This window comes from Pyrus communis, chromosome 13, assembly GCF_041283825.1.
Source record: "Pyrus communis isolate YQ-2024b chromosome 13, ASM4128382v1, whole genome shotgun sequence".
NCBI classification, from domain to species: Eukaryota; Viridiplantae; Streptophyta; class Magnoliopsida; order Rosales; family Rosaceae; genus Pyrus; species Pyrus communis.
In genome coordinates, this window is record NC_142577.1 from 24,017,262 (window position 1) to 24,040,384 (window position 23,123).

At 43.1% G+C, this 23,123-nt stretch overlaps 2 protein-coding genes and 1 pseudogene across 2 annotated transcripts; all 3 read left to right on the top strand.

The window, feature by feature from the left end:
• The first annotated feature begins 9,767 nt into the window (after positions 1-9,767).
• Positions 9,768-11,707, top strand: LOC137736254 (putative sugar phosphate/phosphate translocator At5g25400; annotated as a pseudogene).
• Positions 11,708-12,010: 303 nt separating this feature from the next.
• Positions 12,011-13,606, top strand: LOC137738364 (uncharacterized). Its single transcript, XM_068478000.2, has one exon. The coding sequence runs from the start codon at positions 12,450-12,452 to the stop codon at positions 13,464-13,466; it is 1,017 nt and encodes a 338-aa protein (XP_068334101.1). The 5' UTR covers positions 12,011-12,449; the 3' UTR covers positions 13,467-13,606.
• A 2,076-nt stretch (positions 13,607-15,682) lies between these two features.
• Positions 15,683-22,731, top strand: LOC137737241 (uncharacterized). Its single transcript, XM_068476668.2, has 11 exons — positions 15,683-15,981; positions 16,618-16,680; positions 16,802-16,875; positions 17,164-18,012; positions 18,095-18,188; positions 18,269-18,394; positions 18,499-19,257; positions 19,352-21,526; positions 21,623-21,695; positions 21,815-21,957; positions 22,145-22,731. The coding sequence occupies exons 1-11, from the start codon at positions 15,906-15,908 to the stop codon at positions 22,459-22,461; spliced, it is 4,749 nt and encodes a 1,582-aa protein (XP_068332769.2). The 5' UTR covers positions 15,683-15,905; the 3' UTR covers positions 22,462-22,731.
• The last annotated feature ends 392 nt before the right edge of the window (positions 22,732-23,123 follow it).

The window sequence follows — 23,123 nt, forward strand, 5'->3', positions numbered from 1 at the left end:
TCTAATAGTGTCCAATTGTGCCAAACTACTTTTTGATATAATAAAATAGTATCACTTTTTTTTTTTTTTTTTTTTGGAAACCAAAACCATATCATAAATAGGCCTACGGAGAGGCAAACATAATAACAATACCAAGCAGTGTCAAGGGATAAACCACAACGACCCCTCCACCAAGTAGAGGCGTCACCCCCATCACCACCCTAACCCATTAATGAGGGCAAGGTAATCCGTCATTGTTCAATACATAGACCAACGAAGATGGGGGCCTAACGACCCAAACAACATCACTCATCTCCGAAAAACCAATCGATGCAATCTTGTGAGCCACGCCATTAGCAGACCGTGGCACCCAAGACCATCGGCAATCAAAGAAATCCCCCCCCAACTGTTTAACCCGAGCCAGTACCGGGTATGCCTCCCAACTACCCATAGACAGCGAGCTAGAAAGACATTTAATCGCATCCAAGGAGTCCGATTCCAGAATTACATACCTTACACCCAGCTCTGCACCGAGCCTGCACCCGTGCAACAACGCAGAAGCCTCCGCTGCTGCAGCAGAAGGAGCAGTAATAGGATGCCGCGCAGCAGCCACAAACTTACTCTCCATGTCCCTCACAATCAATCCAACAAAACCCTTTTTTGATGCTTTGGACCAGCTAGCATCCACATTTATCTTCACAAAAGGGCAGGCCGGAGCGCACCATCTCGTAACTTGGATGTTCCTCCTTCCGTCACCTCCTCTTCTATCCCCATCCTTTGCCTTTGCACTAAAAAACGAGCTCACCTCCGCAGAGACAGCAGCCAGGACCTTTAACGGGTTAATGGGCACCCCTTTAAAAACAAAATCACAGCGAGCCTTCCAAATGCACCAACAGGTAAAAACAATATAAGATTGTCTCCACATTATATCTCCAGAGTTGCATAAATTTGGAGAGAAAACCCCCTGAATCCAGTCCGACCAAGAAGGGAGAGAAAGACGATCCATTTTATAACCCAATGCCCCTCCAAACCAAATTGGCTCAACCCAAGAGCAGGAAAGGAAAATGTGCTCAATGGTTTCATCATGGCAGCAGCAAATAGGACAAGAAGAGGTTTGAGAGGACCTTCGTCGGAACAGTGCCTCCCGAGTAGGAAGACAATTATGAACAGTAAGCCACAAGAAATGCCGTAACTTGGGGGGCACCTCCAGCTTCCAGATCACCTTCCAAAACGCTTTGGGAACCCCACGAACAGAAGGCCGACGCAAATCCCTTCTCGTCAGCGATCTTCCTTGCAGCCATCTGTATCCTGACTTGACCGAATAAGAGCCGTTCTTACTCGTATCCCATATAAGTCTATCTTTACGACTTAAATCTCCAAGAGGCGTCTCCTCAATCGCCTGCATAGCCTCCCCCGATATGAAAGGCTGTAAAAAGTTAATATTCCACCTCCCCGACTCCGAACAGATAAGTGCACTGACCCTTAAACTGGGAGTAACCGCAACCTGGCCAACCGGCTCCGGGTGTCCAAGGGGCAAGGATGGAAGCCACCTATCCTGCCACACCCGCACCTCCTGACCACCCAAGATCTGCCAATGTGAGCCCTCCCTAATCAGGTCCCTGCCACAGATGAGGCTGCTCCACGCCCAAGAGGCCCGCCCCCCCTTCTTTGCATCCCAGATCGAGCTATGTGGAAAATACCGAGCCTTAATCACCTTAGCCCATAGCGAATCCGGTTCCGTGATTAAACGCCAGCACTGTTTAGCAAGCAGAGCATCATTAAATTCCTGAAAATTTCTGAAGCCTAAACCACCCATGTCTTTTGGCAAACCCAAAACCTCCTTTGAAACCCAGTGAATCTTGTGGGCTCCTTCCTTGCATCCCCACCAAAACCCAGCCACCAACGCATCCAATTCCTTACAAACAACGGCTGGGAATTTGAAAATGCACATTGGGTATGCCGGGATAGCTTGGATAACAGCCTTAATTAAAACCTCTTTACCGGCACGGGAAAGAGTATTTTGTTTCCACCCTTGTAGCTTTTCCATTACTCTACCTTTAACATAAGCAAGACCACGCTTTTTCGACCGACCCCATATGGTAGGGACCCCCAAATATGTTCCCGGATTGATTACTACCTTCATATCAAGGGCGTTCCCCATCTGCTCAGCATTCACCTTCGGAACGTTAGCCCCAAAAAATACACTGGATTTCTCCAAATTTACCTTCTGCCCCGACGCCACACAAAAATTGTCCAGCAGATCTCTTAAATTCCTGCAGTTTTTCATATCAGCCCGCAAAAACAGAAGGGTATCATCCGCAAAGAAAAGGTGAGAAATCACGGGTCCGGATCCACCTATCTTGACACCCTCCAACCTCCTTTGGTCAACCGCACCCTGAATCAGCTTGGAAAGAACTTCCCCCACCAAAATAAATAAATAAGGAGAAAGAGGATCCCCCTGACGGAGACCCCGCGAGGGAGCAAAGGATTTTCCAGCCTGCCCATTTAGGAGAACAGCGAACTTCACAGACGAAACACAACCACTAATTAACGATCTCCATCTACTGCAAAAACCCATTCTTTCCATTACCGCATCCAAAAAATCCCATTCAACCCTATCATACGCCTTCTGCATATCAAGTTTAATCCCCATTTCAAATCTATTCCGAGCTTTCCTTCCCTTCAGATAATGAAACATCTCATGGGCTATGCCAATACAATCCTGAATTTGTCTACTCGTCACAAAAGCATTCTGAGAATGAGAGATTATTTTAGGTAATAATACCTTCAACCGGTTAGCAAGAATCTTTGACAGAATTTTGTACGAGTAGTTGCACAGGCTAATCGGTCTGAATTGCGACACAACTTCCGGATTCGGGACTTTGGGAATCAGCACCACATGAGTCTGATTTATCAAACTCGAACCCGCAGCATCCTGAATCAAATCTCTAACCAAAGCAGAAACACCCTCCCGCACAATCTCCCAGTATGTCTGATAAAATATCCCTTGGAAACCATCGGGGCCAGGAGCCTTCAGCCCTCCCATATTCCCAGCCGCCGCCTTTATCTCCTCCTCCGTGACTAGTGCAATTAGCGCCTCATTCATTTCTGGCGAGACCGATGGATTAATGCAATCTAGGAGCGACCCCCAGTTACGATCCCCTGCCGAGCTAAAAACTGAAGTGAAGTGATTATCCACCAATTGACGCACCTGAGCCGGACTCTCCACCCAGTTCCCATTCTCATCCCTAAGCTTCACAATCTTATTTCTCCTCCGCCTCTGCAGGGTTGAAGAGTGAAAAAACTGAGTGTTAGCATCCCCCTCCCTCAACCATTTTACCCTCGATCGCTGGCACCAATAACTCTCCTCTTGGAGTCTTAACTCATCAATCCGCCGAGATATTTCCCTTATCTCATCATAGTTTGGACCCCAGTCCCGCTGGAGCAAATCTAACTGGGAAAGAAGATCATGGATCCTGCTACCTCGCCCCATAAACTTAGTGTGATTCCACCTGCTTAAACGATAGCGGCAATCGTTTAAAGATCTCACCCACCTGTACACAGGTCTGCCATTATGCCGCCGATCCCAGCACTTTTCCACCAAATTCTTACACTCTTCCTCCGAGACCCAATACGCCTCAAATCTGAACATCTTCCTTCCTTTCTGCCCTTCAATATTGGAAATAAGAATAACTGGGCAGTGGTCCGATGATAAAACCGTTTCATGCATAACTTGGGAGTTCGGCCAGAGTTGCTGCCACTTCTCATTCGCCATGACCCTGTCTAACCTCTCCTCCACCCAATCCCCTTTTCTCATCCCTCTCCACGTAAAGGCCGGCCCATTGAAACCCAAGTCCATCAACTGAGAGGAAGACAGAAACTCTTCTAAGAACCTAGGCCTGTTGTACAAAACCTCAACTCCACCAGACTTCTCATGATCCCACAGGAATTCGTTGAAGTCCCCGCCACAAATCCAAGGAATGTCCGTGGGGGTAAAGTGGTTAACCATCCATTCCCAAAACAGATTTTTCTCACCTCTATACGGCGTTCCATACACACCCGTAATCCTACTCCAATGCGTTTGCCCTTTAATTCTCATCACAACATCAATAATATGCTTGGACGAAAAGATAATATTAACCTCCAGGTTGTCCTCCCACCACAAGCTCAATCCTCCAGAACTTCCAACTGGCGAAACATCAAAGCCATGAACATAACCCAATCTCCTCCTCACCCCTAGAATTCTATGATCTTTCATCTTAGTCTCCGATAAAAAGATCATAGAGGGTCTCTTTTTGCGAATAAGCCCATGAAGAGCCCTGACTGTCGTGTTCGACCCTAACCCACGACAGTTCCAGAAGATATAACTCATGGCTGGCCTGCGGCTGTTGAAGGCCAGCCGCCACCGCCCCGAGCCCACTTGCCCGCCTTCCGTGTCACCATCCTACCTTTATCAAAATCCGACCCCCCTTCCATTACATCCTGTCTTCCAGTATTCTCACTGATTTCTTCCTTTTTTTCCTCCGCCGTACGGTTTGCTCTTTCCATCGTTAGCCCTCCATCCTTGCTGTTTAACCTCCTTCCTATCTCTGCCTCCCTATCTTGGCAGTTCTCCTCCGTAACCGGGCCCTTGAGTTTCTTCTGTGGAGCTTGAGTGAGCACCAAATCCTGTGCTTCCCCACTTCTTTTACTGCCCCAGATTGGGTCCTCACCCTGGGCGGACAGAGTGTCATTGTCCCCCTGGACATCGCCCGATTGTCCTTCACCCACTGTTTTGATGCTTTCCATTTCAGAGCAGGAAGACGAATCCTCTCCCTCCCCCCGCATTCTTCTACGCCATTTTTTTGACCTGTGCCACGACTCTGAGATGCTCCCCCAGTCTCAGTGGTTTGATTACTCTCCATTCTTTGTGAGTTTGACATCCGTAATCTACCTTGATTCTGTGCAGACATGAAACCCAGTCCGCGCACCGCCCCAGCCTGCCGGCGTTCCCCCCTGCCCACACACTCCACTCTCGTTGGTATCACCACTTCTCTTATCGGCAGCGCCTTAATCCACTCTCCATACGCTACCTCCCCTTCTCCAGGCATCTCAGCGGAGTATTCTGTATTGATATGCCCAATCCGTCCACACTTGTAGCAGAAATCTTGAAGCCGTTCATACCGAAATTCCACCCAGGTTTCCTTATTTGACTCCCTTCGAATCCAACAACCTTTGAATAATGGCTTCTCCGTATCAACTAAGATTCTTACTCGTACAAATCCACGAGCGTGTCCGGGATCCTCCATGACTATAAATTTCCCAGCCTCTTTGATTACACGCTGAACATTCTCAACAGAGGCTAAGCCCAGCGGGATTCCCCTTATTTGAGTCCAAAATGGAACAGCATTCAAATCCAACTCCTCTAAGGCGAGCTCCGGAGGCCATTTCACGACCAAGAACACCTTCTTCATCACTGCCCAGGGGACCTGCTCAATGATCTTTGAAGCCACATTTTCATCTTTGACCGCAATAATAAATACATTCTCCCTTACCCATTTTATTTCCACCTCACCCAATTCTTTCCAAGCCGCTCTAAGAATATTCCTGACTCCCCATTTGTTCACTGGTTTCTGCGTAAATACTTTCCCAACCAATTTAACTCCCTGCTCCATAGTTGATAACTCCAGTGTTTGGTTCAGTTGAACCACCAGTTCATCCACCCCACTAGTCGTCATCACACTGTAACACCTCTGCCCCCCTCGCCCAGCCTGAGACGTAGAAGAAACTTTTACTTTCTGTAACAACCTCAAACCACACTTATAAGCCACCCAGTATACCAGCTAATCCCTTTCTTCAACTCGGCTAAAAAAATCAACACAATTATGGTATCCACAGCAATGCAACCAATCGACCAACCTTACTGGTGGTACACCACTCATCTCAATCGCTGCAGCCCCCACTCCCCAACCAAAGTGGATCGGAGTTATCACCCCTGCAAAAATCAAAGGTCGCAGCAGATCGATGGCATCAAAAGTCTCAAAGGCAGTGTATGACCTTTCTACCGAAACTACTCATCCATCGGCCTCATTTTTCTCTCTGAGGCTTAGACCTCATTCATACGCCCGAGAGACCAGTCCTCTTTTTAGACTCCCAAAATCAGAAACCACCCACTCATACACACACACACACACACACACCCTCAAGATGAATCACCCATTCCATTCCTCTCTCGGATCACCCCAGCAATTCCATCACCCTCGATGCTGAAATTGTCAAGATCTGAAACGCCACCCCTGTCCACCTGCAGACCCAGCCCCCACAACCCAGACTGACATACTTTATGATTCCCACTCCAATCACAGCTCCCACCCCAGTACCCCCAAAGAGTCACCCTAAATTGATTAAACCCCAACCCACCCCAGTCCCCCTCGAAGAGAGAATCACCCTAAAATTGAGACGCCGCACCCCCTTACCGTCACCATACACCCTTACAGCATCCCCCCTACTTCCTACCAGTATGATAGCAGCCCACCGCCCAGGTAATACTCACTACATCTGCAGCCCCAAAACGCACAGACCACAAATCCAAATTACATAATCAAATCCCCCACTCAGATCAGCTCAACATCCCCTGCAGCCCTCGCGGGGTAGATCGACCTAGGTTGAAGAATCCCAATCCCGATCCGTCACCCTAGGCCTTCTCTCCACCAACCTCCCTGCTTCCAGAGACTCAGGTGCCCACCACCCAGTAGATCAAAGCCCAAAAGCTTGACCGGAGAAGGCGGAACTCACACAGATCGAAACACACAGATCGAAACACACAGCCCAAAACCTTGAACACACACAGATCGAAACACTAACCTGTAATCAGACGCACAAGGGCGGAACTCACGAAGAAGCAAGCACAAGGTTGCTCGATCAGACTCTCACCAAGAAGAGAAATACGCTCACAGAGGAGGGCTCTCACGGCGGAGAGAAAGCTCTCACGGTGGAGAGAAAGCTCTCACAGAGGAGAGAGAAGCGGCTCCAAAACCAAACACGTTTGAATACCTGATCACTAAAATAGTATCACTTTGAGTAAAAAAATAAGAACATAGAATCATTATCAAGTGGAAGCATTTTACGTTCAAAGCTCTGAAAATGCTCGATTTCATGAATAATAATGGCGTGACGGTGACATCGTCCAACCGAAATAAGGGCCGAACAACCGGGATTTGGATTGTTTGCCCTCCTCATTCCATATCCTTTTCATCCCCTCTTATATTTTGTAATTATAATTAAGATACGTCAATATTTTATATTTTTATTGATTTTTGTTTTATTATTTTTATAAAAATAAATAAATATAAAATGTTGAAATGTTTTAATCGTAACCACATAAATAAAAAAAATATAAGAATGGTATGGGATGGGGAATACAGACAATTCAAATCTGATCAGAAGAGTAGCCCAACTAAAAACCCTGACTAACAATGACGTGACAGTGACATCATCCAACTGAAAACCCCGCCAACCAGCAACAAGTTAACAGCTGTGACATCGAATTCATTAAAAAAATAAATCAATTAAAAAACGTGCTTTTCAGAGAAAAAGAAAATAATGTAATCTTTATCCAATCCGTTTCGGTTTTCAGCAATCGGAAAGAAATGGTGCAAATTTTCAGATTACTGATCCGATTCAACGAATTCAAAAGCGACGGCGGAGAAGATTGAGAAACACCGATGCCGGCTCCGACGAGCTCACAGTCAGCAGCAATGACTATACTTCACAATGCCACCATCGTCACCATGGATACCGACCGCCGCGTCTTCCGCAACCGGGGGGATCGTCATCGAGCGAGATGCAATCAGAGCCGTCGGTCAGTCTTCGCAACTTCTCCCTCGCCGGTCGGGTTTTCGATCTCAACGGCCAAATCGTCCTCCCTGGGCTGGTAGGCCGGTCCACTAATGACATAACTTGCGTTCTAAGTTACATTTAAGGGCAGAGTCTCAGCTTTACAAGGCACCATAACACGGGGGACGGGCGCATCAGAGTTTGGCTAGGAATTAGGCAGATTATGAAAACAACTGATGATTTGCTGCTTGCAACAAAGAGACACTGCCATGGAACTTAAAACTGGAATCCACATTGTTTAATACTTGAACCATATGTGGGTCTGCACATTGGAACAATGATGGTTGGACCTGGAAATTCATGGATAGTTTACTTCCTTGCAGTTGATGAGATGTGCCTGGCTTCTCTGATTAACAAAGGACGGGATACAAATGGAACTACTGACCTACTGCTCTTCTTGCTGAAACAGTTCTCGAGTTGGCGACTATAAATGGTGCAAAATCAGTACTTTGGGATGATGGCATAGGATCCATTGAGGTCGGGAAAAAGGTTGAACTTTTGGCTAGCTCGATTAGTTTCTCTTGTCCTTCTGCTTCATCTCTCATATAACGTTCTCTTTAATTAAGGCCATAACCACACACATATGTGCATATACCAGCAGATTTTAAACACGAGGCTGATTAGCTTCCTTCTTCCATGTTTTGGCGGGCTGACTTGGTTGTTATCAATCCTTCCTCTTGGACTATGGTTCCTCTCCATGACAGGGAAGGACCATCCCCAAAGTAATCATCTGCAGTAATTTTATTTCTACCCAACACCCTTAAACTTTACAGATGAATAAGGATCAACTAGATGTGTATCCATGCCACATTTTGTTATGAAAAAGGCATGCTCATGTTCTTTTACAGACTTTGACAGTTTCCATTAGCAATGGCATAGATATTGATTTATAAATGTATGGCCATCTGTCGGAACTATGATTTTCTAAGTAAGTTTTTGGCTTTTCGGCGGATCTGGTTCCAATCTAATCTGTATAAAAAAATCCACGTCTTGTTTGCCTGCAACACAACCCTTTGTTCAGGTAGATTAATGAAAATGTAGCTTCTGTAATGTGTAATGGCCTATGGATTATGAAGGATAAGAAGATTTGGAACGTGGATGAGGTATTCTGTCATACTTTTTGCTTATTGGACATACAAATAAAGATTAATGGCAGATAGCCAGGCCCCAAATTTCATTGTTTACTTACGGGTTCCAATTATAACCGGACAGGAAGAAGTTCTTGCAAAGGCAAAGCAAGCTTCCACAGAACTTTCGAAGAGGGCAGGGATCAAAATAGCAATTGCCAAGCAGAATGAATTTTCTTTAGGCTGAAGAAACGCCACACGTGACTCATGAGGCAATGGATGAAGGGATCGCTTCGTGACAGTATGCTACTATGCTTGAAGTAGCAGATGTCGGTTTATTGAACATAGGAGGGAAGAGAGACGAGAGACACGAATGCCATAAACGATATCAGATTGTCCCTCAGTGAAAGAGGTTTGAAACTTTAAAAGGGTTGTGAAGATGTGCCTGTTGATAGAATGGATACTTTAGGATGTAGTGCCCATAGCTCATGAAAATATATAGGATAAATTACACAAAACTACCTCAATTATTGTTCTCACGACACTATCATACCTCATATTTTAAAATTGACAACGTCATACCTCATCTTTAGAATTTGGTCCAATGTTATACCTTCCGTTAGCTTGGCCATGAATTTCTCAGTTAAATGCTGACATGGCTTGATTCGGGCCCCATTTTCTATTAAAAAATAATAATTTACCCTTAAAAAAATAATAAATAAATAACCAAACCCAAACACCCATATTCCCCGACCCCTTCCCCTTCCCCCATTTCTCTCACTTAAATCAAGTTCTCACTCCCTTCTTCTATCACTTTGAATATGATTTCTTCTTCCTCCTCCTTAACCCCCCACCCTTCTCTCCCCTTCTTCCCCACCACCACCGGCGCCACCGTTACGCCTACCACCGTTGAAAACCCACCTCAAAAATGGGCAAGGGTGGCTCCCTGAGCGAGAGTGTGATAAAAAAGATCTTCCTCTCCTACACCTATGTCGCCATATGGATCTTCCTTTCCTTTAGTGTCATTATCTACAACAAATACATCCTCGACAAGAAGATGTACAATTGGCCCTTCCTCATCTCCCTCACCATGATCCACATGTCCTTCTGCGCCTCCCTCGCCTTCCTCCTCGTCGACGTCTTCCACCTCATCAAGTCGTCACCATGTCCTGCGACCTTTACCTCTCCTCCGTCGTCCCCATTGACGCCCTTTACTCCCTCTCCCTCTGGCTCTCCAACTCCGCCTTTCGAATGCTCAAGGCCTTTATGCCCGTCGCTGTCTACTCCATCGGCGTCTCCTTAAAAAAAGAGTCATTCAAAACCGACACCATGGTCAACATGATCTTCATCTCCATCAGTGTTGCCATCGCCTCCTACGGTGAGGCCCGATTCGACACCTGGGGCGTCATCCTCCAGCTGATGCCGTCACATTCGAGGCCACCCGCCTTGTCTTGATCCAGATCCTCCTCACATCCAAAGGCATTACCCTTACCCCATCACATCTCTCTACTATGTTACGCCTTGCTGCTTGGCTTTCTTTTTCGCCCCCTGGATCTTTGTCGAGTATCGAGTTCTGCGCGATTCGTTGAGCTTCCGTTTCGATTTCTTGATTTTTGGGACCAATTCTATCTGCGCATTTGCTCTGAATCTCGCTGTGTTCTTGCTCGTCGAAAAGACCTCGGCATGGGTGGGGAAGGGGTCTGGGGTTGCAGGAAAGGGGAAGGAATCTGGGTTGTAGGGAAGGGGAAGATAGGCGTTTGGGTTTTTTTTTTTTTTAAGAATAAATTATTATTTTTTAATATTTTATTAATTTTTTAATAGAAAGTGAGCTCCGAATCAAGCCACTTCAGCACTTAACTGAGAGATTCAAGGTCAAGCTAACGGAAGGTATAATATTAGACCAAATTTTAGATGAGGTATAACATTGTCAATTTTAAAATATAAGCTATGATAATATCGTGAGACCAATAGTTAAAGTAGTTTTGTGTAATTTACCCAAATATATAATTGGCACTTGAAAGGAGAAACATGGATTTGTAATACGAGAAGCGATTTATGGACACTCTTTTTATCTTCTGTATATCCTTAATTTTACTCCTCACATCCAAAGGCATTACCTTTACCCTATCACATCTCTCTACTTTGTTGCGCCTTGCTACTTGGCTTTCCTCTTCGTCCCCTGGATCTTTGTCGAGTATCCAGTTCTGCGCGATTCGTCGAGCTTCCATTTCGATTTCTTGATTTTTGGGACCAATTCTATCTACGCATTTGCTCTGAATCTTGTCGTGTTATTGCTCGTCGGAAAGACCTCGGCATGGGTGGGGAAGGGGTCGGGGGTTGCAGGGAAGGGGAAGATAAGCGTTTGGGGTTTTTTTTTTTTTTTTTTTTTTTTTTTTTTTTTTTTTTTTTTTTTTTTTTTTTTTTTAAGGATAAATGATTATTTTTTAATATTTTATTAATTTTTTAATAGAAATTGGGTTTCGAATCAAGTCATGTCAGCACTTAACTGAGAGATTCAAGGCCAAGCTAACGGAAGGTATAACATTAAACCAAATTCCAAAGATGAGGTATAACATTGTCAATTTTAAAAGATGAGGTATGACAAAGTCGTGAGACTAATAGTTGAAGTAGTTTTGTGTAATTTACCCAAATATATAATTGGCACTTGAAAGGAGAAACATGGATTTGTAATATGAGAAGCGATTTATGGACTGCTTTTTATCTTCTGTATATCCTTAATTTTAGCCCTAGACTCTAGAAAAAAGGGGAGGGGATGCTGCAAGTGAAACATAGTGTCAAAAATCATATATGCCATCTGTTTTATGTTTGTAATTGCTGCTATCAAACCAGGATAGTTTATCCATTTTTTTACACCTAAGTTTAATTAGAGTTTTTTCATTTTAATACAAGCGATATATTTACACTTAAAGAATGACATATTAAACTGTCACACAATAGGTTGAACATTGGCATTTGGTTACAAACTCGGCATTAACAGATGTCGACTTAAGATGAATATTACTAAATCGTAATGCTAAGTGACAAGCTCAATTAGAATTACATTAATACTTTCATAAGTTCGATTAGGATTAAAATAACACGTTTACTTGTCAGGAATGAATATACATTTTTCTTATTCCTAACTTCTCCAACTCCTACTACGTAAACATGCCCTAATTGAAATTTGATTAGGATTGGGAATCCACGTGGGATTAGGATCGGCTGGACTACTAATCAAAGTGGCGCTGATAGCCTAATCTCATGCTTTATAGGCTAAACGGCAGCGTTTCCGTCTCTGTTAACAGAGATACGTCAGCATCTACAAGTTTATATACTTGAAACTTCTGGAACTTTCGCGCTCTTCCTCGACGCCGATCAAATTTCCCCTTTTCAGTATAAATATCCCAAACCCTTCGTTTCTCAACCAACAAATTAGAAAAATTTCCTGAGAAAAAAAAATCTTCGTCTTAGTCTAAGCTCTCAAATCGTCGTCGTTTTGATTCAAGGTTTTCCAGATTCTCGTCACCAATGGATCCATTCTTCAGAAGGCATTGGCACAATTTCGCCCCACAACATCAGTACCAGCAGACCAATTTCACGCCACAACATCAGTACCCGCAGAAGGCGAGGCAAGTCCCGGTTCAGCGCCGAGCGGACCCGTCGCCGAAGGTGGTCTCGATCCCGGTTCAGTACGTCGGGTTGGAGCGCAGGCGGTCCGATTCGGCGCTGAAAATCCAGAAGGCGTTCAGAGGGTTCCTGGTGAGGAAAAGCGTGAGGAAGATCGCCGCGATCAGAGTCGAGGTCGGCGAGATCGAGAAGCGGATTTCTAAGCGTGAGGCGGTGGAATTGATGAGGAGGGACGCCAAGGAGCGGCTGAAGGTGAACGAGACGCTGATGAACTTGCTGTTGAAGTTGGATTCGGTGAAGGGCGTCGATTCCGGGGTTAGGGATGTCAGGAGGGCCGTGATAAAAAAGGCGATTGCTTTGCAGGAGAAGGTGGACAGCTCTGTTGCTGAAAATCCCCAAATCGACCAAACCCTAGAATTGCAATCCGAATCCCCTGTAAATTCGGATGAGACTCAGAATTCGCAGTCTCTGGAATTGGAATCGGCAGCCGAGCCCCAAATCGAAACTGTCCCACACGGCAATGCGTGGGGGTGCAGAGAGGAAGAAGACTCTGTGAGTGATAGCGAGTCCTCTGGATCGTCTTGTGAGGATTCGCCGAACCCGATGGAGGATGGGGTGGAGGATGTTAAGGTGGTGGAACGAGAGGAGGCGGCGGAGGAGGAGGGAGCTGGGGAGATTGTGAAGGATGATGAGAACAAAAGGAGCAGTAGCAGAGAGCTGCTGGAGAGGGTGGCGGAGGACAACGCGAAGATGATGGGAATGATGGAGGAGCTGTTTGAGAAGAACCAGATGCAGACGCGGATGCTGAGCTCGCTGTCGCAGAGGGTGGAGCAGCTGGAGAGGGCGCTTGTGTGTGAGAGGTTGAGGAGAAGGAAGAGGAGGCATGCTGCTGCAACTGCAGATTTCGTGTCCAAGTAACAAGTTATTTCATTTTGCTAATTACATTTTGGCAAGGATTTCGCGTTCTAGAATTCATATAACTGATCTTATTATTGGGAAAAAGTTTTGTTGTTATTTGTTGTAAAGGATTTGAAACGTGAATTGTATGATTGATGAAATTTGATGCTTTTGGTGTATTAGCTACTTGCGGACTCGATGTGAATACCTAGGAAAACGTCCTCTTGTAATTGTGGCACATTTGGCCCGATTGATGAGATGACATGTGGAGGGTGCATATAAAATTTAATTTGGTCAATTAGGGTGCATAGTGCATATAAAATCTGCAGATGTTCGTATTTGCACTAGGAAAGTTGTATCATCAATGATTGTGTCATTGTGTGTAGTTGACATTGGTTATCTTAAACCCACAAGACGTGTTGTAGAATCAGGAAAGATGTCATCTCTTAATCTCTTCTACTTAGTCCACACAGTCAAGTGATTCAGACTTTTGAAATTTTATTTAACGGTTAAAAACAAAGTCTTTTTAAAAGTTATTATAATTTTAGCTGTTGGATCAAATTTTAAAGGTCCGGATCACTTAATTAGATGATTTGAATCCAATTTCAAATGTTCGGATTACTTAGTAGATGATCTATTTTTGTAGAATCACTATGGGTGGTCTAATAGTCGAGACCAATTTTAGGTTGTACTCTACATGGCACGTCCTAATTTTGATTCTTGACGTTGCTAATTCGTACAATGGTGGATAAGAAGAGGTTGAAAAATCTTCCTGACTCTCGAAAAGATAAATTATCATGATGAAACTACTATCTGGTCTCATTTAAAAAAAAAAAAAAACAAAAAAAAAAAAAAAAAAAAACAAACAAAAAAAAACAAACAAACAAACGCGTTGTAGAGACTGCTTTATTGGTGGGTCATACAATCCAGCGAATCCACTTAAAATATCTGCCTGGGATTTGAGAAGCTAAAAATGTTGAAACGGACTGTCCAGACCCAACAATAACAGGGTTGTTGTCTACTTTTATTGTTGCACACTTTTGAACTTTTGATTAGTTAGCTGGTGAAAATTATTGGCTTTGAGTTTTGTCGTTTCTTTTTTCTTCCAACATTAAAAACTGAAAAGTCGTCACAAGCTTTAAAAAATGCTTTTAATTTTTGTGTATTGAAAACAAAATTTAACTGTGATCAGAAATGGACTAAAATGATTTTAGTCATTTCGAGTCTCGCAAATTTTTGGGGTGCGAAATACCTCAAGCTTTGACCAAAAAAAAAAAAAAAAGTTGTTGGCTTTAAATTTGGCTTGCAATTTGTAGAGAGGTCCATCGATTCTATTTTATTTTGGGAGAGGGAATCCTAATTTGAGGAATCTACTAGCATAAAGAAGAGAAATATTACTGAAGTGAAAAAATAATTAAAATTGTGAGAGATTTGTTGTTTAAATAATTAGATTTATTTTTCTTTAGAATTGTGAATAACATTATGTGATAAAACGATATTTTTTTATTCAAATCGGCCAAAGTTAAAAGGAAAATATAAGTTACATTTTCCAATTCACATGTATGCAGTATGTAATACACTCGCACTTAAACACATTAATATTTTGAAAACACAAGTTCTCTCTTTCCAAATTTACTGTACTACAATTTATAATGAAACACAATTTCAAAAGCGAGAGTTAATGTTTCAATATAATTGATTTAGAGCGGCCTTTTTCTTGGTTGCTTTTTTGGTCGTCACCTAATCAAGAGAATGTTTTTGGTGTTAGACCCTTTTTTTTTTTCCTTCGTCTAAGTTGAAATATCCGACAAAATTTTTATTGAACCCGTTTATATGCACCTTATACTTTATTAATGAATATCGTATATTTCCTAAAAAATTTACTTGTAACTGGGTCACATGTGACACAACATGAACAATGAATTAGAGTTCATGGGCCCCATAGGGCTGGTTTTGGGTTTGGATAAGTACGCAAGACTCGAACCACCCCCGATGGACTTAACGACATTGCGTTCAATCCAGTTTGACGGCCATTGCTCAAAAACAAAAACAATAAATAAAAAACAAAAAATATCGGGAGGTTTTTTGTCACGAAACCTTTTTCCCGGAAGCTGAAAAACAAAAAAACAAAAAAAAAAAAAAGGTTCAATATTATTAAATTCAAAACTTTTGGTTAATTTCAAATTAACTTTTATTTATTCAACTAATCAAGCAACCTGAAATCCTTACTTCTGACCACAACCCAAATCCTCACCCTTTTCTTCTCCCACCTCTCTCTCTCTCTCTCTCTCTACTCTCAGTGTCGTTGTACAAAACTCTTCTGCGAAACCCTAGATTCTCTGAAATTCAAAATTCAGTCCTGACCTCGCCATCTCCCTCTCTCTCTATTGGAGCTCCAATCCACTGCGCGCTTCTTCTCCCTCTCTCCTTCTCCCCTCCCTCCGACTCCCTCACTTTTCGATGGCGGAAGGCAAGCTCGATCTTCCCGACGATCTCCTCTCCTCTAAGCCGTCCGATCAGTCCTGGACCTCCAAAGGTACTTCGCCGTTTCATTTTTTTATTTTTGCTATTTTATTTCTTTAGCAGTTCATTTTCTTTAGATTTGTGTATTCATTGGGTTTGGTCGATGTGAAGCTAATGTAAGGTGGATGGCTACTGATCTGTAGCGTTTAAGTATGTATTGGACCAGTTCATTTTTTATTTTTTTCGGCTTCCTGCATCTTGTGCTAGTCGGATTTTTATGTTTTGATTGAATGTTTCCGTCTTTCGGATTTTGCTCCGATCGGTTTTTCTCTTCTCTCAATTTTTATTTGTAATTTTTGCATTCGAACTCGGTCTTTAACACTAATGTATTGTAATTGTAATCCTTCCGTTGTTTTACTATCGGCATGTTGGATGATACTACTGTTATTGAGCTATCACGGTTTTGATTGTTTTGTTGGAATTCACTAACAGCTGCTATTATTAGTTTTTTCCTCACCCGAAACGCTATTTGAGTTGCAGTTCCAGTGTTAAATCTTTATTTGTAGTTAACAAATATGTACAGTTCCTTCGTCTAGTGTTTACGGGGTCAGCGACTTTAGTACCGGGTTAGTGTGGGGGCATTGAGAGGACGTTGTAATGAGAGGATAAACATAGATTTGTGTTTTAATTTGTGTTCATGTTTTGGCAGTTGAAGCCTCTGGAGGAAATGATGGAAAAAAGGTGCTTATCGGGTCATCTGATGACTCAAAAGGTGAGCTTTGTTGTTCAAGTTTTTAGCATTAATTTCATGAACTGTAGAATCATTAAGTAATTTATATTCTGTTCGTCTCACGCTCATCTGATTTTGTATTGCTAATTTACAAATTTTGCAGATCCAGCTGCCTCAGAGAGCAGCATACCTTTGTCCCCCCAGTGGCTTTATGCCAAACCCAGTGAGTCTAAGTTGGTATGTGCTCTATGGATTGGATTTCTTTTAGTATTAATCAACTTTTTATTTGGTATATGTGCTTCTGTTATCTCCCTGAATCAGGATTAGTTGTAGTTAATTCAATCATCAAAACCTATTAAAAGACTTTGTACCTGGAATTGTTCAGATGCTTTTTTTCATACTGGATTTTATCCGCTTATAGTGAAAACTCAACTCACTACATAATTAATCTACAGCTATTTAACCCTGGATTACTTGGAAATTTACAACTTAGTTGACTAGTCATAAATTGGCTGTATATTACAGGAAATGCGTGGGCCAATTTCCCTTGGAAACTCCACTGATAGCAACCAGAAGGAAGGTTGGCGTTTGGAAGGATCTGATGATAAAAAAGATTGGAGGCGGCCTGCCACTGAAAGTGAAAATAGCCGCCGTTGGCGCGAAGAGGAAAGAGAAACTAGCTTGCTTGGTGGTAGAAGAGACCGAAGGAAACCAGAACGCCGTGTCGACAGTGTTCCAGTGAGAGACACAACTGACAATAGGGCACTGCCTGCATCTGAAAGGTGGCATGATGGCCGTACCTCTGCACATGAAGCACGACGTGATAGCAAATGGTCATCGAGGTGGGGTCCTGAAGACAAAGAAAAGGAGTCTCGAACTGAAAAGAAAACAGATGTGGAGAAGGAAGATAATCACATTAACAGTGACAACCAATCCCTTGGAGGTAATAACCGTTCAGCTTCTGAGCGCGAGTCAGATACTCGGGATAAATGGAGGCCACGCCATAGGGATGTTCACACTGGTGGGTCAAATTCTTACCGTGCTGCACCTGGATTTGGAACTGAAAAAGGAAGGGTAGAGGGTTCAAATTTGGGATTTACCCTTGGAAGAGGGAAGGCATCTGGCGTTGGGAGATCATCTGCAGGTGTTATTGGCTCTGCTCCTTCTGGAAAGATTGGAAGTATCCCTGGGAAACCTAGGCACTCAGCTGATAGTTTTTGTTACCCAAGGGGAAAGCTTCTTGACATTTATCGTCAGCGAAAGCTTGATCTATCATTTGCTACCATGCCAGATGAGATGGAAGAATCACCCCCTACAACTGAAGTAGGCTATATGGAACCATTAGCTTTTCTTGCCCCTGATGGCGAAGAGGAGGTAAGAAATAGGAATGTGGATTATATTTCTTTTATGTACTGATTCTTTTATGCTTTCTAACTGGTTCATGTATTGCTAATAGGCCATCCTTAGTGATATATGGAAGGGAAAGATTACAAGTAGCGGGGTAGCATACAATTCATTTAGAAAGGGAAGATCAACTGAAAACAGCACTGGTATTTTCAACTCAATAGTTCCCAATTTGTGTCCTTTTTGGGAACTGGGATGTCTAATTACTAAAACACTCATTCTTTAGGTGGGGGAGACTTGGAAGCTGTTGATGGAGTTCTGGGTATTTTACCCAATATCTTGCAGGAGGCTGCAAATGCTGATGATTATGGGTCTTCACAGAATTCTGGTGCACAAAGGAATGTGCTAGATGGTGAGTTTCAGTTTGTTTCTAATTCTGCATGTTGTCTATTATATTGAACTATATGCAGGTATTGTTGACTGGAACATCTGAACAATCTACTTATTTTATTGCAGACAAAGATGCCAATCATAAAGAATGGGAAACAAAATCTAGTCCAGGAAAGGACCGTGATGGATTGTCTTTAACATTTCAGAAAACTAATGGCATCTGCAGTGATGTTGAGACTGAAGGTGGCAGTAGGCAAATTGCAGATTCTTCTTTTTCCGTCCATTCTTTGTCTAATGACATTGAGTTTGGCACTTCTGACATAATATCAAAACTTCCTGATGATTCAAATACTCTATATGCTTTTGGCTCATCTGAGCAGAATCTGAATAACAACTGTCAGGTGAAAGAGTTAGAAAGGGATGTCCCTCCTGAGGATTTATGTTTGTATTACCTTGATCCTCAAGGGGTGGTTCAGGGACCATATTTGGGGGTAGACATTATTTCATGGTTTGAACAAGGGTTTTTTGGGACAAACTTGCTTGTTCGCTTGGCAGATACTCCTGAAGGAACACCTTTCAAAGAATTGGGGGAGGTCATGCCACATCTGAAAGCTTGGGATGGGCATAGGAGTATTGTAAATCCAACTTCTAATATAGAAGAATCAAGTAGCTCCTTAGGGAACTTAGAGTCTAGCTTACCTTCTTCCGCTCCAGTTTCAGAAATGACTACTACATTTGTAGGGAATGACTTACGGCGGCCGTTGCCTGAACTAAACAGCCTTTCAGCTCAGCATATTCAACTTAGAAATTCTGAGCCTGAAGCTCCAAAACAACTGCCACATTCCAGGGGTCAAGGCTTTAATGATTTTGATGCAGAAGATGAAGGTTTGTCTTTAACAATAAATTCTTTTTGGTCTGTTTATTGTGCTGACAGATGGTTTTTCTCTCATCTCATCCTATTGCATTTTTAATTTTCCAGATATTGTGTTTCCAGGAATACCTGGAACCACCGGCTATTCTACTGCAAGATCTTTTGGAACCATTCATGATTCTATTGCAAATTCTAGTAGCCACCTTCATCCAACTGAGTTGACGGAATCCGGTGTGCCTATTCAGAATGATAACAAGTTGCACCCCCTTGGCTTGCTTTGGTCTGAGCTAGAAGGCAGTCAAACGAAACATGTCAAGCCAGCCAATACGCCTTCTAGCATGGGGAGGGCTGTTCCATTTGGTGCAATTTCTGATCCAGCGGTTCTTGCTGATGCATGGTCTGATGTTCATAGAAAAAATTCAGCCTCTGATACAGACCTCTATCAGGACATGGTAGCTCCTCGCCAATTGGCACAGATGAAACAGGAACCCAATCATTTTGATTTAGCTGAGCTGCTTACGCCACAGCAAAATCGACAACAGCAACTCCAACAGCGAAATATTTTGTCTAGTTTTGGACACTTGAATGATGCAGTATTAGAGCATTTGCCAGGTCAGAATCTCATCCACCAACAGTTAGCCAACCATTCTTCAGCAGATCTGGATCACCTTTGGGCACTTCAGATGCAACAGCACCGGGAGGCTCAGCTCCAGCAACATCACCAACTGCAACAGCAGCAGTTTCATCAACAGCAGAAGCTTTTACAGGAGCAACAGTCCAAAGTACAACAGGTGCTACTGGAACAATTACTGCGTGGTCAAATGCATGATCCTGCGCTTAGGCAGCCACACGTTGATCCTGTCAGAGCAAACAACGTTCTTGAACAGGTTCTATTAGAGCAGCGCCGTCTGCATGAACTCCAACAACGGTCTCACCATATTCCAAGGCATGTTGATCCATCTTTGGAGCAGCTTATCCAAGCGAAGTTTGGTCAGTCGCCACCACAAGGACATCAAGCAGATTTTCTTGATCTACTGTCTCGTGCGCAGCATGAACAAATTCAATCATTGGAAGATCAGATGCAAGCCAGGCAGTTACCAGTGGGAATGAGGCAGAGGGTGGAAGAAGAGAGACACGGTGGTTCCGTCTGGCCAGCAGATGAATCAAATCAGTTTCTGAGGACCCATGGTGGTGCTCAGCGAGCTCACTCTTCCGGATTTAGTCCTTTAGATTTTTATCAGAGGCAACAGCGGCCATCCCATGAGGAGCAGCTTAGTCAAATTGACCGTAATCTTTCATTGCAGGATCGACTTCAGCAAGGGTTTTATGAGCCTGGCTCTCATCCATTTGAGCGGTCTATGTCACTGCCTGCTGGGGCTCAAGGGATGAATTTGGATGCTGTAAATGCTATGGCTCGTGCTCAGGGTTTGGATATGCATGATTCCCTTGGACGAATGCCATCAGGTGGTCAATTGGGAACATTTTCATCCGGCATCCATTCTCATAATCCTCATCACCCTCTTCCTAACCAATTTCATGCTTCACAGTTGGATGCAATTGAGGGTCACTGGACCGAGAAGAATGAACAGCTAGAAAATGATTGGATGGACTCTCGGTTTCAGCAGTTGCATATTAATGCTGAGCGGCAGAAAAGGGAGTCAGAAATCAAAATTCCTTCTCAAGATCGAGCTTTATGGATGTCAGATGGATTGAATGAAGAGCATTCAAAGAGACTATTGATGGAGTTACTCCATAAAAAATCAGGCCATCAACCTGCCGAGTCATTGAATGTCAATAATGGCATGTTCTCTGATAAAAGGCCATCATCTGGCATGTACTCTGGTTCAAGCTCTTCTAATCATCCATTTAGCCTTCACGCAGACCATGAAGCAGGTCTAAATAATTCATTTCGAGTAGGATCCTATGGTTCAGATCATATGGAAATTCCACAGGAAGAGCGGGCCAGCATTGTGGAAAGCAATGAAAAGCTGATGCACAGATCTGATTCTGGAGCATTGGTTGAGAGAGAGTCATTCTTGGATGGCATTAATGCTACGAGTCAGCCAATTTACACAAATTCTAACATGATTATTAAGTCATCCATCAATAAAGAGGTTTTGGAGTTGGACGGGTGGAAGCGTGGAACGAAGAGTGAGGGGATCATTAGGGGCCAAGCGTTTGGTATTCAAGAACGAATGGTCGAACAAGCAGGGTTGGGTGCTCCAGATTATGAGGAGAGGTCAGCAATTGCCCTTAACATGCTTTCGTCATCTGGTGTTTCAGGTATTTCTTGTTGCTTCTTTTCAAAATTGATTCACTGCATAGTGCTCAAAATTGTTCATGTAAGAGTCGTGGTTTTCTAAATTTGCTTGTCCCCAGGTGGTAATGTAGGCTTTCATAGCGACAAGATTGGCCGAAGTAATTCCTTTGCAGAAGAAACGACCAGGGAACGGTACATATATGACCTTGCTCTTATCGGTCCCTTGTTTTTATCATCCAAATTCTTGTGTAAATTCCTCAGAGCATGTATAGAAGTAATTCCTTTTCTTTCTTTTTCCGGTACAATGCCAGGGTTCCAGCCCCATCCAAAAGTCAAGATAATATTCTGCTGAGGCGACCTCCTGTCTCGAGTGCTTCAGCATCCCAAGAAGGATTGTCAGAACTGCTCCCTAATCCAGTCTTCCGTGGAAAAAGTGCAAGTGCTGCTCCAGATGGTATGTACATCTAACTCTCTAGTAGTTTCTTATCTTGGTAAGACCATTTTGTCGGTCCACTCGCTTGTTTCAAAGGTTTAACAACTTTATAGCTACACCTACTTCCTGCCAACCTTTTGTGGTAATGTGGGGGGGGATTCTGAATTTACATTCAGATTGACAAATACTTGTTTTATGAAATATTCAGGGGGGAGGCAAGATCCAGTAAACCACGGTTCTGATGCCTTGCCGCCATCTTCAAAGAAAGAAATGCATTTTCACCGTACTTCATCCACCAGCGATGCTGATGTGTCAGAGGCATCGTTTATGGATATGCTTAAGAGTAATACCAAGAAGATAGCTCCGATGGATGCCCATGCGGCAGCAGGAGAAGATGCAATGCAAGGGAACCGAAGTGGCAAAAAGAAGGGGAAGAAAGGGAGGCAAATTGATCCCGCTCTCCTCGGTTTTAAAGTTACCAGCAATCGGATAATGAGAGGCGAAATCCAACGCATGGATGATTAGCCCCACTTGTTGTGTAAGTTCCTTGTAAATCTCGATTTCATGATAGTTAGTCTCGCATAGGTTTAGAACACTCGATGTAAAGCATCTGCGGGTGAAAATTCTTTTATTCTTTTCTCCCCTTCTAGATCTTAGGTGGTTTTGGTAAAGATTGCTTGATCAGCGACCTGAGTGTGCAGCAACGGCGAATGGGATTGAAATTTTGTACCGGACTAACAGGGTTTTCAAGGATAGTGATCCGATGATATATTTGTATATATTTTCAGAAACGTATTCCTTGTGCTGTTTTATACTCACTTTTTTCAAACCCAATCCTGTAATTTCTCTCTAATGGAGTACATATTTGATGAGTTTAGAGAGAAAAAAAGTGTTGGAGCTTTTTAAGGAAAAAAAAAGGAAAAGGATCCGCCGGGGATCCTTTTTCTGGGGATCCGGAGATCTCGTGATTATGTTCTTTCATCATCGTACATTATGCGATCAGAAATTATTTGAAATTTAAATATAAGTAGTATTTAACAAAAATTGATCGTACGATGTACGATGAACAGTTATAATTGCAGGATCCTTGCTTGATCCTTTTCAGGAAGAAAAAAAAAAAAAAAAAAAAAAAAAAAGAAAAGAGGCCACATCATCACATGTTTCGCCGCAAGAAAATGTACGTTAGG